The 16,390-nt window shown below is 39.3% G+C and overlaps 1 protein-coding gene across 5 annotated transcripts in view; it reads left to right on the top strand.

The window, feature by feature from the left end:
* The window catches only part of Spag9 (sperm associated antigen 9), a 131,540-nt gene extending 115,404 nt beyond the window's left edge, over nucleotides 1-16,136 (top strand). For 3 of the 5 annotated variants that reach the window (XM_038324968.1, XM_038324966.1, XM_038324970.2), the window contains 6 exons: nucleotides 666-837; nucleotides 3,288-3,401; nucleotides 4,484-4,522; nucleotides 5,415-5,591; nucleotides 7,978-8,127; nucleotides 12,690-16,136. In XM_038324968.1, the coding sequence (XP_038180896.1) occupies nucleotides 666-837; nucleotides 3,288-3,401; nucleotides 4,484-4,522; nucleotides 5,415-5,591; nucleotides 7,978-8,127; nucleotides 12,690-12,805 (768 nt within the window). In that variant the 3' untranslated portion in view covers nucleotides 12,806-16,136. The remainder of the gene's footprint in view (nucleotides 1-665; nucleotides 838-3,287; nucleotides 3,402-4,483; nucleotides 4,523-5,414; nucleotides 5,592-7,977; nucleotides 8,128-12,689) is intronic. The other 2 variants (XM_038324969.1, XM_038324967.1) reach the window with 1 other exon arrangement.
* Nucleotides 16,137-16,390: the final 254 nt, after the last annotated feature.

The following is a 16,390-nucleotide window of genomic DNA, read 5'->3' as shown; positions in this document are numbered from 1 at the left end:
TTTGGTATTTATTTTCACTGCTGTTCCTCATACAACAGTGTGGGTTCCTTTTCATTTAGTTACCAATAGGATCTTGCTTCTCGCTGCAGCACCAAATCCTGAAATCATCATTTCTAAACACTGGCACATGGCCAGCATTGTTTATATAAGGAAACGTCCTGTATAGTGCTGAAAACCAACACTTGGTTCTGTTGTTATTGTCTCACTATTGAAACAATCTCACTCTGGCCTTGATCTCACAGCAGCTTTCCTGTCCCATACTTCCAAGTGCTGGGATTGTAAGTGTCAGCCACCATGCCCAACTACTGTTTGGTCTTTTGTTCTTATTTGAATATATGTGTGTGTTGCAGTCTATGGTAGAAGAACTAATGGGAAGAACAGTCATAGAAGATAAGCAAATTTAGGCCCTTTAATAAACAGTCTTCAGTTTGTTGGGTGGATGAACTTTTTAAGTGACTTCCTGTGTGACAAAAGTAATTTCACTTGCTGGGCAGTGATGGTGCATGCTGTTAGTCCCAGCACTTAGGAGGCAGAGGCAGACGGAATTCTGAATTTGAGGCCAGCCTGGTCTACAAAGTGAGTTTCAGGACAGCTAGGGCTGCACAGAGAAGCCTTGTCTTAAAAACAATAACAAAAGTAATTTCATTATTAAACATCTCTTCTAGAAATCATTTGATGCACACCCCAGGAAGGAGAGCCAAGTACGGCAGCTTGCATGGGTGGGTGATGGTGTGTGGGTCTCCATTCGTTTGGATTCCACACTCCGTCTCTATCATGCACACACATACCAACATCTCCAGGATGTGGACATTGAACCTTATGTAAGCAAAATGTTAGGTAAGCTTCTATAGTATTTTCTTTTTGAAAATCAGTGAGAATGGTCTGTTTTTGTTTTATGCAGTATTGTGGTATACGCTGAGCAGATGGGCTACCACTGACTTACACCTCCATCCTCTTCTAATGCTCTGAGAAAATCACTGAATAAGTTCATCACTGGAAGTATCAGACAGATGCTCCAATGTTCTCGGCTAGAAAATTTTTGTTTTGTCTTCTCCTTATTCCTTCCATTTTTGATGACGTAGAACTCTGTCAAGTTTGAAACTGCCTTATGTCAATTACTTTATCTTGATCACTATCCTCTTAGGCCAGGTCACTGTCCTTTTCCCCTTTGATAACGTTTGTTTCCTAAATTGTCTCCCTGTTCCTATACTAACCTGTTCTCTACATAGTAAACAATGTAAAAATTTATCTTGATGTACTTTGGCTCTAGCCTCTAGGCCAGTTGACACTTAGATCTCACCAGGAGACTTTACGTGGTCTAGACTAATCTCAGTGCCTACATCCTTCTGCCCACATTGACAGGTTCCTCCCATTTCAGGGCCTTCACATGTTTTTTTTTTTTTTTGTTTTTCGAGACAGGGTTTCTCTGCGGCTTTTTTAGAGCCTGGCCTGGAACTAGCTCTTGTAGACCAGGCTGGCCTCGAACTCACAGAGATCCGCCTGCCTCTGCCTCCCGAGTGCTGGGATTAAAGGCGTGCGCCACCACCACCCGGCTTGTTTTGTTTTGTTTTTTGAGATGGGGTTTCTCTGTAGCTTTAGAGCCAGGCTGACCTTGAACTCACAGAGATCTGCCTACCTCTGCCTCCCAAGTGCTGGGATTAAAGACGTGTGCCACCACCGCCTAGCTCTCTGTATTTTTAATACTTAATGTGTGTTGTGTGATGACTAGGTGTGTCATAAAGTTTTATTCCTTTCAGTAGGTTTTTTGTTTTGTTTTGGTTTTTTTTGTTTGTTTTTTCGAGACAGGGTTTCTCTGCAGCTTTCAAGCCTGTCCTGGAGCTAGCTCTTGTAGACCAGGCTGGTCTCGAACTCACAGAGATCCACCTGCCTCTGCCTCCTGAGTGCTGGGATTAAAGGCGTGCGCCACCACCGCCCGGCTCCTTTCAGTAGTTTTTAACCTTATAGGGCCATTGACCACAGAGAAGCTGACTAGCTGTATACTCTCTCCATAGAATCAGGCATGTTAGAAACATGCACAGAGCCGGGCAGTAGTGGCACACGCCTTTATCCCAGCACTCAGGAAGCAAAGGCAGGCGGATCTCTGTGAGTTCCAGGACAGCCAATTCTACACAGAGAAACCCTGTCTCAAAAACAACAACAAAAAGAAAGATGCACAATTTATTTTAAAGTTGTACTTTGACTATTGGTTAAAGATTCCTAGCTTAGAGCTGGAGAGATGAATCAGTGGTTAAGAGCATTTGCTGCTGTTGCAGAGGACCTGGGTTTGATTCCCAGGACTACCCACATAGCAGTTCATCAAACATCTGTAACTCTGGTCCTAGGGGTTCGGACACCCTCCTCTGGCCTCAGCAAGTATCAGGCATGTGAGTGATGTACATATATACAGGCAGGCAAAACACTCATGCCTAAAATAAAATTAATCTTAAAAAAATTTTTTTAAAAGATTCCTAGTATAGGCTGAATGGGAGTTAAGATTGCTTCCTTCAGTATTTGTATGATCAGGACCTTAGTTCTTTGAATGACTGATGTTTGTCTGAAATGTTTTATTTATTTAATCAATATACTTCTCTAATATCTGAAAATGAAATCAATTGCAAAAATTCTTTTAAAATTTGTATATGATATTCTAATACTTCTAAGCTGATTAGAGCCTAAATATATAAATGAGAGAAAAGGTATGTTTTAACAAAGGTTGATTTTTTTTTTAATGCACGTAAAGAAATTTAAAGCAAATTAATTTTCCGTTTATAAAATGACTTGATTTCCTAATCTAGCAAACTCCAAGTTTTGGGTTCTTGTTGCTTTGCTTTGTCTTATGTTGGGTTTGATTTGTGTCTGTAGCTCCCTTAATTAAACTTTGGTCTGTATTTTTTGATACACTATTTCCTTTGTATTTCTTTCTGGTCGATAAAGTAATGCCAACCATCTTTTTCCTTTATCCTTGACTTGTCAAATAATAAAGCCAAATAAGAGTTTGCTGTGCGCTGAGCATAGTGGTGCCCTCCCACAGCCCCAGCACTAACCTGTAATTGCACCATTTGTGAGTTAAAGGGAGAAGGATCACACGTTCAGAGTTGTCCTTGGCTACATAGTTCTTTCAAAACCACCCTAGTTGTCATACACATGCACACAAAAGAGTCTGCTTTAATGTACACCTTTCCAGAAAACTTTTTCTTTGTTGTTTTTAAGCCAGAGCCTCCTAGGAATTTGGAATCTGAAACCCTCTAGTTTCTCAATAAACTATTCTTTCTCTCCTTCCCCTACAGGTACTGGAAAACTGGGCTTCTCTTTCGTGAGGATAACAGCTCTTATGGTGTCTTGCAATCGTTTGTGGGTGGGGACAGGAAACGGTGTCATTATCTCCATCCCATTGACAGAAAGTAAGTATATTTTAAAATAACTGTCACAAGTCAAAGAACTGCAAGAAATAGTGATGCCCATAATTCATAATTGAAGGAATTATTTAGATTTTGACAAATCTGTGGCAATGCAGAAATCAGTTTACAAACTACAGTATATCTTATAAGTGTCTGGACCAGTGCCCATATTTCAGCGTTCTCACTGTTGGAAGCTCTTCTTCTCAGGTCAGGAGTTAGTTAGCCCTATTTCACCTTTAAAGTAAAATGTCCATTTCTCTTCAGCTTTATTATACCAATATTCAGAAACACTACATTCCATTCATCATAGTTTAACTCACTCTGGCTAATAGTTATGGCTATCCCATTTGTTGTATTAGAGATTTTTTGTTTTAACTTGTGTAAGTCTCAGGAGATCACTGAGCCTTTCCTTATACTGAAGACAGGTTGTCTGTTTGAAAGGAATGTGCTTTATTATTTCGGAGAAAAAAATTGGAGCTTGTATGTTCCACATATGACGTTCCATTACACTGATCATCCATTAAGTGTTTTTGTGTTGCAACCTGCACAGGCAAGGAATAGTTTGGGGGAAAAAAGCACCTTAAGTCCATCAAATACATTATTAAATACCCTTGTTCAGTGGAAGAGAAGAAAGAATACCAGAAGGTGGATTTGAAGCCCTTAAAGAATCTATGTTCTCAATATCTCCTTGTTTTTGTGCAGATACTTACAGGTCTACATATTCAGAGCCCTTCTTAAAACTTAAGACATTCTAAGATGCCTGGATTATCTTCTCGCCTTAAGAGAGAGTTGCATTTTAGCATAATTATTTAAAGGTGGTTTCTTTTGGGTAGACTAAAAGAGAATTTTAGTATACACTCCACATCATTTTTCTGTTTTACTGGAATAACTTCATGAAATAATGATTGTTTTTGAATAGAGGCGTTTGTAGAAGCCTTGTCAAGAACATGACATTATCTAGTGTTCTGCCAGGTTGCCATGATTCGGTAGGGCCACATAGAAGAAGCTGAGTGGCAGCTCACAGTAACGCTTCTCCTTCCTGTCGTGCACCTCCCCATGTCCCCTTTCCTCCTCTCTCACTTTAGCCGTAATCCTCCACCAGGGACGTTTACTGGGGCTGAGGGGTAAGTGCAGATCCGGAACCAAACTCTCCTTCCTGGCTTCTTGAAGCCACTGTGAGGCTATCTCCTCCTATCCTATCCAGAACACCCTCTTGAATGTTGTCCAGTGTCACCACTTGCAGTCACTGCATTGCAGCAGGTGTTCTGTTTTGTTTTGTTTTGTTTTAAACGTTTCTTACATAGCCACCAACTGCTCAGCAGCTTAGTCTATTGATCATCTTTTGTTGCAGCTAAACTTTCTTTCAGACTTGGTTTTCCTTCCAATAAAAACATGAAACATCTCTTAAAACTGTCATTAATCTACATTATTTACTCTTGTTACCGATCATGTTTCTTTCATTCACTTACCCATGGAAGCAGGGGCATTTTGTAAGTCTGGCCATTCTATAGGACTCCAGCAAACTGTCAGCCTAGCATAAATGCAAGCTTCTTTGTGGTAATGCCTGGGTTCTTCAAAGCAAAGCTTCCCCACCCCTTCCCACGGCAAAAAAAAAAAAAAAAAAATCAGAAGATAAACTGTAAACATCTTATTTAAGAACATACTTATACACTTTAGTATATAATGCCTAGTTCCCTTTAATAAGGACTAAAAAGCAAAACTAAATAGATTTGACTACAAGTCAATTCTGTTTTGTTTACTATGATGGTTTCCCTCACATTGATAAAGCTTAGTTATTGCTAGACTGGCAAAATCCCCTATTCCATTACTGAGGTACTTAAAAATAACTAGCATGCTGTATCTCTTTCCAGCTTTGCCTTGAGCTGGCGTTGCTGCACTTACGTTATCTCAACTGGCTGTAGCTCTTAGATAATATCATAAGAATTAACCAGTAACCTCTTACATCAGTACTGTTTTCTAGAAGAAAATACTTGGTATTTGGTTTTTCTGTTGCAGCAAATAAAACCTCAGGGGCTCCAGGTAATCGTCCTGGAAGTGTCATCCGTGTCTATGGTGATGAAAACAGTGATAAAGTGACTCCAGGGACGTTTATACCCTACTGTTCAATGGCACATGCACAGCTTTGTTTCCATGGACACCGGGATGCTGTGAAATTCTTTGTGGCAGTCCCAGGTGAGTCAGATTTTCCGTCGATGCACCCATGTCATTGTGTCTGTCTTTCTGTGTTTTACCACCCTTCCAAACACTAACTTACTATGGTTACCCACAAACCATGTAACTATGGTTACAGGAAGTTCTATAATGGAGATGTGATTGGAGTAAAGTAGATTACTTGGAGTGATTTAGCAATCTCTCCCTATTCCCTAAAGCAGATATTTTGGGGTACTGCTTACTTTTGAAAATCAATGGTAATATTTTTGTCACAGTATATCAGTCAAAGTCATCTTATGACTGTGTTCTGCTAGTTCCCAAACACATGTGGTCTGAGATTTGACCAAAGGACAGCAGATTCTGAAAAGGAAAAAAAAAGCATCTCACAGTCAAAGATTTTTCTCTCTCTCTTTTTTTGTATTTTTTTTATTGTATTTATTGAGCTCTACGTTTTTCTCTGCTCCCCTCCCTGCCTCTCACCTTCCCTTTCAACCCTCCCCCAAGTCCTCACGCTCCCAAATTACTCAGGAGATCTTGTCTTTTTCTACTTTCTTTTTTTTGTTGTTGTTGTTTTGTTTTGTTTTGTTTTTCGAGACAGGGTTTCTCTGCAGCTTTAGAGCCTGTCCTGGAGCTAGCTCTTGTAGACCAGGCTGGTTCCCATGTAGATTATATCTATGTAACTCTCTCTTAGTGTCCGCATTATTGTCTAAGTTCTCTGGGATTGTGGTTTGTAGGCGGGCTTTCTTTGGTCAAAGCTTTCTTTATCCCTCTCTCACACACATGCACACACTACCCACAATTCTGGGGATTGGACATTGGCCCTTACACATGCTAGGCAAGCGCTCTGCTTCTGAACTTTCCCAGCCCACAGTCAAAGTTCTCCAAGAGGAATGTCTTGGAAATTGTTCAGTTGTTCATAGCATAAATAATATGTGAAGGTCTCTCTCTCCTCTACCATTTCATAATCAAAGGTTCTACCTTAGAATTTGAACTTTAGAACAAATAGATACTCAAACATTCTACCTTAGAGTTTGAATTTAACACATGGCCCATTTAGCAGCAATTTTATTTGCAAACTCTTAAGTTAAAAAAAGACAAACTTTTCGCTGGGCGGTGCATGCCTTTAATCCCAGCACTAGGGAGGCAGAGGCAGGTGGATCTCTGTGAGTTCGAGGTCAGTCTGGTCTACAAGAGCTAGTTCCAGGACAGCCAGGGCTACATAGAGAAACCCTGTCTCACAAAAAAAAAAAAAAAAAAAAAAAAAAAAAGGACAAATGTTTCTTAACTGTAAAGGAAAGGGCATATGTTTGAAATAGATTTAAAATATTATGAATATTATGTTATTTTTCTGTTGCTGTAATAAAATACCATGACCAAGACAACTTATAGAAAGAGTTCTACAGGATTGGGGACCATAACAGTAGGGACAATGTGACATCAGGAAGCTGAGAAAGTCACAGCTTGTCTTTCTTTTTTGAGACAGGGTTTTTCTGTGTGGCACTAGCTGCCCTGAAGTGGTATAAAATAGGCTGGGATTAAAGGCATGTGTCACCATGCTACAGCCATGAAGCAGAGAGAACAAGCTGAAAGTAGAGCAAAGCTATGGACTCTCCTTCCCTTAGTGATAGACTTTCTCTAACAAGACTGCACCCCCTTCCTAAACAGTGCCACTAACTGGGAACCATGTATTCAAATAATCTGACCTTATAAGCAGCATTTTTCATTCAAACTACCACAAATATGTCAATTCCTAGGCTTAAGTGTAGATTTTCTGTCTTAAATCCAAATGTTTACCTTTAGGAGGGAAACTTTCTATTGCCCCTCAGATCAAAAAGTAGAACAATATAGTTTGGAGCAGGTAATTTAATATCCGCCTTGCCATACATGTGTCCCACATTGGACTTTGAAGATCATCTGTTCCTTATGAAATTAGTTTACGCAAGATTTTTAAATTAGTCTATTAAAATTTCATTTAATGGCTTTCTGATAATGTAAAGTCTCAGTGTTCCTAACACTGGATACTCAAGGCGGGGTGTGTCAATAAATATTTACCTTTTTATTTTTCTAACTTTTGAGGCTGGCTTTTATTGCATCCTTGGAAGTCCTCAAACTCACTACATTGATCAGGCTGACTTTCAACTCACAGAGATAATCTTGCCTCTGTTTCCTGAGCCTTTAAACCCAGTCAGGACATTGTCCATCTTAACTTTATTGAATCAAGATTTTGTTAGTCTACACTGAAACTCATGACTGTCCTCCTGCCACACCTTTCCTAGTGTTGCAATTAATTACAGGCATGAGTCAACCTTGTCTTTTGTTTAACTTCAAAAAGGTAAATAAAAAAATAACACCCCCTACCTGTGTCTGTGATAAGTAATATTCACTGTTCCATTCCTGTACAAAATAGGTCAGGTCATTAACCCACAGAGTGGCAATGGCGGAGCAGATCTAACAGCTGACAAAGCAGGGTCATCTGCACAGGAGCCCAATAGCCAGACACCCTTGAAGTCTATGCTTGTCATCAGTGGGGGAGAAGGCTACATTGACTTCCGGATGGGTAAGTCTTTGGTTCTCGGAGGTCAGTTTCCACTGTGCTCTGTGAGTTGGGTTTTCACCCACACTGAATAAGAAAGCACTCTGATAATGACTTCTAAGTTCTCTTTCAATATTTTACTTGAAAAAGGATCACATGTTTTTCTGTCTATACATACATACTGTATATGTGTGTGTATGTGTTTCTTTCATATCAGATGTATTCATTTGAAAGAGCATTATAAATTGCAAATGGCTATATATTAAGGTTTGACTAAAAAGCTGAAGAATTGTAATCATAAGGCTTTGAACAAGTCTACTCTCCCAGGATCTCTTTTCTCACCCACAAAAGGAAGAAATAACAATACTTAATAAAACATTATTTGTTCTCCTTCTCAGCTTGTGTCTATCAGCCTTAAACTTAAGATGTGGAAACAAATCAGTCACTAGTCCCCTTTTAATAGATGATGATGATGATGATGATGATGATGATGGTTAGTCTTTTTGAGACAAGGTCTCTCTATTATGCTGTCCTGTAGCTGGCTCATGTAGACTAGGCTGGCCCCAATCAAACTCACAGAATCTACCTGCCTCTGCCTCCCAAGCACTGGGACTAAAGGCGTGTGCCACACTGGCCACCTCCTTCTGATAGGTTTTATAGAACAGTACAGAGCGAAGACGGTTAACAAGATCAGATGTTGCAAATGCTCTGGTGGAGAGTTGTCAGCTCTTCCCATGGTGAGAATATAGAAGAAGCAATGCTTGAACTGAGTCAGTATCAAATAGTGGTAGCCTGAAGGGTTGCATTGGGACAGGAACTGGTAAGAGTGAAGATTAGCAGCTCCTGGCTTTTAAAAAAAAATGACTTAATTCAGGTGATTTTGTTTCATTTGCTTGTTGTGTAAGATTCGTTGGTTTTTTTCAGTGTTGTGTATTGAAACCAATACTTTATACATTTTAAACAAATGCTTTAACACTGAGCATTTCCCCATCCTACTAAAGATCTAGAAAAGTAAAACCATCTTAGTTGAAGAAAATATTTTAAAAAGATGAGAGCAGAGAGTACAAATTTCTCTAGAAAGGAAGATAAGTTAAGGAAAAGCTTCATATACTGTATATACTTGTGGGTATTTAGACAGAAAGAAGGAAAAAAGAAACAAAGTATTTTCCTAAGTATCCCTTAGGTAGGGTTTCTATTGCTGTGAAGAGACACCATGAGCAGGGCAACTATTAAAAAGGAAGCAACACTTAATTGGGACTGTCTTGTAGTTCAGAGGTTTAGTCCATTGTTGTCATGGTGGGGAACAGATATGACACTGCTGGACAAGGAGCCAAGAGCCAGAGAGAATAAACCACTGGGCCTGGCTTGAGCATCTGAAACCTCCGAGCCCACCCCCTCCAACAAGGCTGCACCTCCAACACTACTCCCTATGAATTTATGGGGGCCATTTTCATTCAGACCACCACACCAAGTAAAGTTTGTGCTTATCCTTCAAGCAAAGGAGGGTTGCAGGACTTGAAATGAAGGAGCAATGCGGTTAGGTTTGGGTAGAAGATACTTAGGTTCAAGACAAGATATGGAAATAAGTTAGAAAAAGGGAATATTTGAGTCCGCTGGTAATCACTATCCACTGAGACAGAAGCAGCACGATGAGGAACTGTTAGCTGGTAGATGTGGAGAGTCCTGTGTTCACACAGAGCACTACCTAAATGGAAGCAGCCTGAAGACAGAAAAGGAAAAAGAAGTACTGTCAAAATAGATGTTTGCCCACCACTAAGAAAGGCTAGTCTAATAAGAGCCTTAGTAATTTAATGATTTCTCAAACGCAAGTTAATAAATGCTTGTAGAGAATGTAATAAAGATGTCTATCATGATAGAAAATGTAGTGTCTTAATCAGTGACGGTGTGCTGCATGTGGTCAGTATAAACCAGGACATATAATGTCAAACGCTCTTAGTATACTTCTGTGGGGCCAGGGTATTAATGAAAAGTTTAGTGATTGCTGCCAGCAAAAACAGCAGAGTTTCAAAGCATTTAAAATAATTGACCACTGGCACAGGAATGTTTTATGGAAAGGAATTGTAGGGACTCTCCTTAGGGTGATTTTTGTAGCTTTTTCTCAGAGTGTTGTGTGGCAGTTGGAATCATACTGAAGATATTCTAGTCAAATTTTTGCAGTTTTCCACCTCCGCTAAATGCTTTCCATTGCAGATTCTGAAAATAGCATACAAATTGCTTAGCCAGGTTTGGCAACCGCTCTAGCAATCCAGCCTGGAAAATACACTTGGGTGTTTTTTTGCTTTGTTTTTTTTTTTTTTTTTTTTTTGATGGGAGGGTTGTGTGTGCATGTGTGTGTGCGCGTGTGTGTGTTTTTAAGCAAATGCCAGCTTTAATAGTCAATATATTGGTTTTAAAAATAAAACATGGTAACACACACCTTTACTATCAGCATCCTGGGAGGCAGAGGCAGGTAGAGCCTGGGCTGCATAGTGAGTTCTAGGACATCAGGGGTACAGAGTGAACCAATGTCTTAAAAGAACAAAACAATAACAACAGAAACACCTTGAATTCAATGTTGTTGTTCTTATTCATTTTAATAGTGTTTTGTTGTTTTTTATTTGTTTGTTTGTATTTCAAGACAGTGTTTCTCTGTGTAACAGTCCTGGCTGTCTTGGAACTCACTTTGTAGACCATGGTGAACTCACTGAGATCCACCTGCCTGCACCTCCCAAGTGCTGGGATTAAAGGCGTGCGCCACCACCACTGCCTCATTTTTATAGTGTTTTAACAATAAGGAATTTATCAAAGCAGTAAGGACTTAGGTTAAATTAAACAATTTAGGGATCCTGGGGAACAAGATACATTATGTTTTCAAAACAGCTCAGAAAGCAAGAAACCAGAAGCCTTTGTCTCAGCCACTTAGTCTTCACCATTGTAGTTTGCTTCTGCTGTTTTTTGAAATACAGTTTCATTGTGTAGCCCTGCTGGCTTGCAATTGATTGTCTAGACTAGGTTGGCCTGGAACTCACTGAAGTTTTGCCCATCTTTGCTCACAGAGTATCAGGATTAAAGGCAAACTCCACAAAACCTGGCTCATTGTAAAGTTTTTAAATTTAAGATCCAAACTTAGATGGCTGGGGAGATGGCTCAGAGGTTAAGAGTGCTGATTGCACTTCCAGAGGTCTTGAGTTCAATTCCCACTAACCACTTGGTGGCTCTCAGCCATCTATAGTTAGATCTGGTGCCCTCTTCTGGCCTGCAGATGTACATGCAGGCAGAACACTGTATACATGGAAATAAATCTTTAAAAAACAAACAAACAAACAAACAAACATGGGCCGGGAGAAACAGCTCAGTAGCTAAGAGCCCTGACTGCTCTCCCAGAGAACCTTTGTTTATTCCTGACACCCACATGGAGGTTTTCTCCAGTTCCATAGGCTCTGATGCCCTCTTCTGGCCTTTGGAGAAACTGACTTTTGACCTGAGCATGTTATCCATATTTTGCCTTTGCTGTGAAAAAGTCATTGCGGGGAGGGGGAAAGGAAAATGACTGCATAGAAAAGTGCATATATTCAGTTACTCCCTTCCTCTGTTTCTAGTCAGTGGTGCCATTTCCTTTTGCAAAAATCAAATGGGAACCTTACAAAATCCCAGTACATCAGTGGAATATCTTTGTTTCTTAGTGTGCACATTTTTAGGATTCTGCTGAAGAATTAATTCATCCCACTAAACAAGTTGTCAGCTAGATTGTACCAGAATAACGCTGCTGTGCACAGCAGCGCTGACTACTGCAAGCTTGTGGAGAGGAACAGCAGTGCCTGTTCAGTGCTCAGTGTCTCAGCTGGAGAACTGTACCCCTGATCTCCAAGAATCAGTACAACATCCTGGGTCTTAGTATGTTCCATATTTATTATGCTTTCTTAATTTGAAATAAACAAGAGTAGAATATCCGTTTTGGACAAACACAGAGCTAGATACATTCGCTCTTTTTGTCTCCCATTTCTGTTATCATAGTGAACAGACATATTGTGATGACTGTCAGCATAGTATTGTGAACTAGCTTTCATGAATGAAAGGCAAAAGGAATTTCAGAAATCAGGCAGTGGTTTGAGTGAAGATTCAGATTTTGGTATTTTTTGTCATTATTACACTTAGCATGTATACAGTGTGGAGATCAGAGGGCAGTTTGCGTGAATAGGTTACATCCTTTCACCGTGTGGTGGCAAAGGTTTTTACCCACTAAGCTATCTCACCGGCCCCAACTCTTCTTTTACTTTTTATTTTTTCATTTTTGCATGCATGCATGCCCTCTGAAGCCAGAAAAGGAAGTCAGATCCCTAGGAACTATAGTTACAGATGGTTTTGAGCTGCCCAACATGGGTGCTGGGAACCAAACTCGGGTCCTCCAGAAGACTAGCAAGTGCTCTTAATCTTTTAGCCACCTCTCCAGCCTCCTGGTATTCTTTACTGTGTTCTCTGCACTAGAAGTCAAACAAATCATCTTCATAGGCTAATTGTGAGTCCAGTTCACATCATTCTGTATTTTCTGCTTCTAAGCTAACTTCAGTTTCCTTATGATCCATTAGGTGATGAAGGTGGAGAATCTGAACTTCTTGGAGAGGATCTTCCACTGGAACCTTCGGTCACCAAAGCAGAAAGGAGTCACCTGATAGTGTGGCAAGTGATGTGTGGCAATGAATGAGTCCATAAGAGACAGGCGGAGACGAGGAAGCTGCCTCTTCTGCATGATTTATTTTCCCTTCCCCCTTATTTAAATGCTCTTTTTGTGAAAGACGTTTCACCACACAATATGTGAGCATTTTTTCCCCTGCTTCCTTTATATTACAAAATCTGTCCTATGGTAACAATACAGAGGAGCGCGCTAGTTTACTGCACCAGTGTTAATAGGCAATTTCAGTATATCATGAACAAATCAAAGGATGTTTACTTTCTGCAAACTGGTGAATTACAGAAAGCAATCCAGATGTGGTTTGCTCTGCCACAGTCTAATGTCACTCACTTAATTGATAAGGTCACTTTTTAGCTGTCACTAATAATGGAACTAATGGAAAAGACTTAATAAATGAAACTGTACCATGAAGTACAGAGTATAGAGTTTTCCCCAGTGTATTATAGAATTGACACACTAATAACAGATGGATTATCAGGATTTATCAGGATTTATCTATTTTAACCCCAAGAGGGCTAAAAGCTAACTGTAAATTACTTTAACTTTCAATTTCAATTCTGACAAATCTTGTTTATATGGTATATAATACTTTGTTTTCATCAGGTTTGGTGGGGTTTTATATTAAAGAAATTAAGGTTACACTATTTAAATAAAATTTCTTGTTCCTATCTCATTAGAACTCTAAAGTTTATGAAGCCTGCTTCTCTGAATATTCTCATTTTTTTAGATTGGTTTTACCCATTTTCATACTGACATTTAAGTAATGTATTATTTGAAGTTTAGGAACTATTCTGGGAAGCATAGAGAGCACTTCAGTACTGGGGGATGTTCTCCAAGGAGATTGTGTTATGTACTCTTGTCCTAGAGGATGGTGGTAGTTGATTCAGGTTTTTCCATGGAAAAAAATGTACCTGTTAGCCAGATATTAGGCTGCTTTTACACTGTTAAGGAGGGGACACTGTGGTGACTGTGGAGTCGACCTAATTAGCTGACAGCAGAATGATTAGGAAGATTGGTTTATTTTGTTCTGTATAAGACTACCAAGCAGCTAGTGTTTGCTTGGTATCAATAACGCTTCAGCGTTTGCATCCTTGTCGGCTTAACACGGCATCTTCAAAGGGAAATGCTGCACAGCCAGCAAAGTCAGCATTAATCTTTTTATTCATGGTATCCATTTGAAAAAGTGGGTTTAAATCTAATTTTAACTAATAACCTTTTGAGTTTTCAAAGACCGTGATCTATATGGTTTTTTCCTCTATCAAGGAAAGTTCCTGAAATTCCTAAAATGTATGATTTACCATTTCTTACCCACTGCTACAAACAAAGTTAAACATAATTTTATGTGCTATTTTAAAAATAAAAACATACAGGAAACAGGTTCTTCGGTTTTCTTGGAAGGACCAGACCACTTCATAGACAAGATATCAGACACAAGTCTCTAATTGTCTAAGCATTCTTAAGTACCAAGGAACTCCAAGGAACTTTTTCCCCAGACTGTGACACAGAGATATCTGTAAAAAAGTATAACAGTGATTTTTTTGCATATATGTGGTTAGGCTAGATCCTAAAACACATGAGACTTAATGAGCCTGGGAGGCTTTTGTATTAATAAGCACATTGGGCACACTTTAAAATTGTGGCCTGTATGTTTTAAAAGAAAAACACCTGTTTTGATAAAGCTGTATAGAGGATAATACTTTGTTTGATCTACATATTATTTTTTCTTCAGAGCTGACCACTTTTCCATCACTTGTTTGCTATATCTTTATTTTAAATATGAATCATTTGAGGCAAATACTTAAAAAAGCATGATTAGCCTTTATTGGAAATGTTGTAAAAATTTATAAAGAGACACCAAAGTTTCTGGAACTTTTAATCCCACGAAGTCAGTGTCCTAGAGTCAGACACCCTTATTATTGTTCAGAAGCTCTTCACATGTTTGTGTGGTCCAGTGGAAACCAGGAAACTGGGAGCTTAAGAAGAAACATGCAAATGTGTTGGTACCCTGGTTAGAATTGCTTCTTTCAAACTTAGTGGGGTTGACTTCACTCACAGGCTGTAGGTGTGTGGTGATTTTAGCTAATGATCCAAATCACCGTGGCCCTGTGGACTCATTTCAGGGACCGGAGAGAGCAGATGCACTGTGCAGCTTGTTTTAAGGGCTGTGCTTGTATTGACAGTTTTGCCTCTCTTCTTCCCCCCATAACACATATATTCTTGTGATGTTTATTTTGGTCAAGGGGGTAATCTTTGGAAGAAATACCAGGATGTAAGCTGTTCACAGTCAGTAAAGGGGTATAAGCTATCATAGCTTCTACAAGGCAGAGGAAGTTGAGTGCCTCTGGGCAGTCTTCCTTGTAAGAATCTTAGAGGAAGAAGGCAGAGTACTGAGAGTTCTCATTTTGTTACATCTGGGTTATATATGAAGGTGAACTATATGAAATTATCAATGCACAGTCATAGCTGGTCTATAAAAAGAGCATATGTCTCAACCTGACACTAGGAATGCAGGTTAAAATCTCTAGGAGGCTAAAGGAAACTGTTTTCTAGAAAGTCAGTATTGAGACTATGTTTCTCTAACTGGTGTAGATCCAAACTGATAAAATAATAATGTATCTCTTACAAGTTGCAGCTTGCTGGGAGTGTAAAACATTCCAGCACAGAGGGCGTAGCACACCTCTCTTCAGCTGGAATGTGTGTGAGTGGAAAGGTTACAGTATAGGCTCAGTTGTAGCATTGTTCATTTCATGAATTTGAGAGGAGACATAACATGCAGCCTTTGCAACAAAACAAAATGCCTCATATTAACCTAAAAAGAATGTGTGTCTTGCAAATGCCATGGAGATGGGTATTTATTTCCTAGTAAGTATTATGATTATTACCAAAGGACTCAACCAGATTTAGGGTTCTTCTTAATTGATCATGTTAGGAAAGGGGTTGATGGTATCCCATTTGGACGCATGGGAAGAGAAGGAAATAAATGTTGAAATCATAAATGCTTTTCTAACAGGGTTGTGCTATTCTGTAACACTAATTGTGTTTTTTCTCTTAAAAATGAAGTTTTATTAATAATTTTGTCATTTATTTCTCAATATTTGAATATGTTTTAACTGTTTATGTCCTAAATTTCTTTTTGTCCTAGACATCAGAACTTTACTTGCCTCATAAGATTGGGTTCTAGAGTGTCCCATTTGCTGTCTCTTAGAGGCCGAGGCTTCGTTTCTCTGAGTAAAAAGCTCATTAGCAATGTAGTTATTTCAGTATTTATTTCTATTACGGAATCCCTGGGATTCAGAATGTAACTTTGTACATGAAATATATATAAATATGTATATGAAACATGTGTGAGGTTCAGTGTGCTTTGTTTTTATCTTTCTTAGGGCTCTGGACTTGGTTTTTATCAGAATGTCCAATAATATGTCCCATGAAACGTCATTTCTGAGAGCCAAGATTGTTTTTTGGCACTGGCTAAAAAGTGAGCAGTGTGACTCACGGTACAGATGACACATGGCAGTGTCAGGGCATTCAGGTGACAGGTAGCAGTGCTGAGTAAAACCTGCCCTCAGCCTCCTGCAGTTGATTACACCCAGTGTGATG

This window comes from Arvicola amphibius, chromosome 4 (assembly GCF_903992535.2).
Source record: "Arvicola amphibius chromosome 4, mArvAmp1.2, whole genome shotgun sequence".
Taxonomy (NCBI): Eukaryota; Metazoa; Chordata; class Mammalia; order Rodentia; family Cricetidae; genus Arvicola; species Arvicola amphibius.
This window is presented reverse-complemented; position numbering and strand designations above follow the sequence as displayed.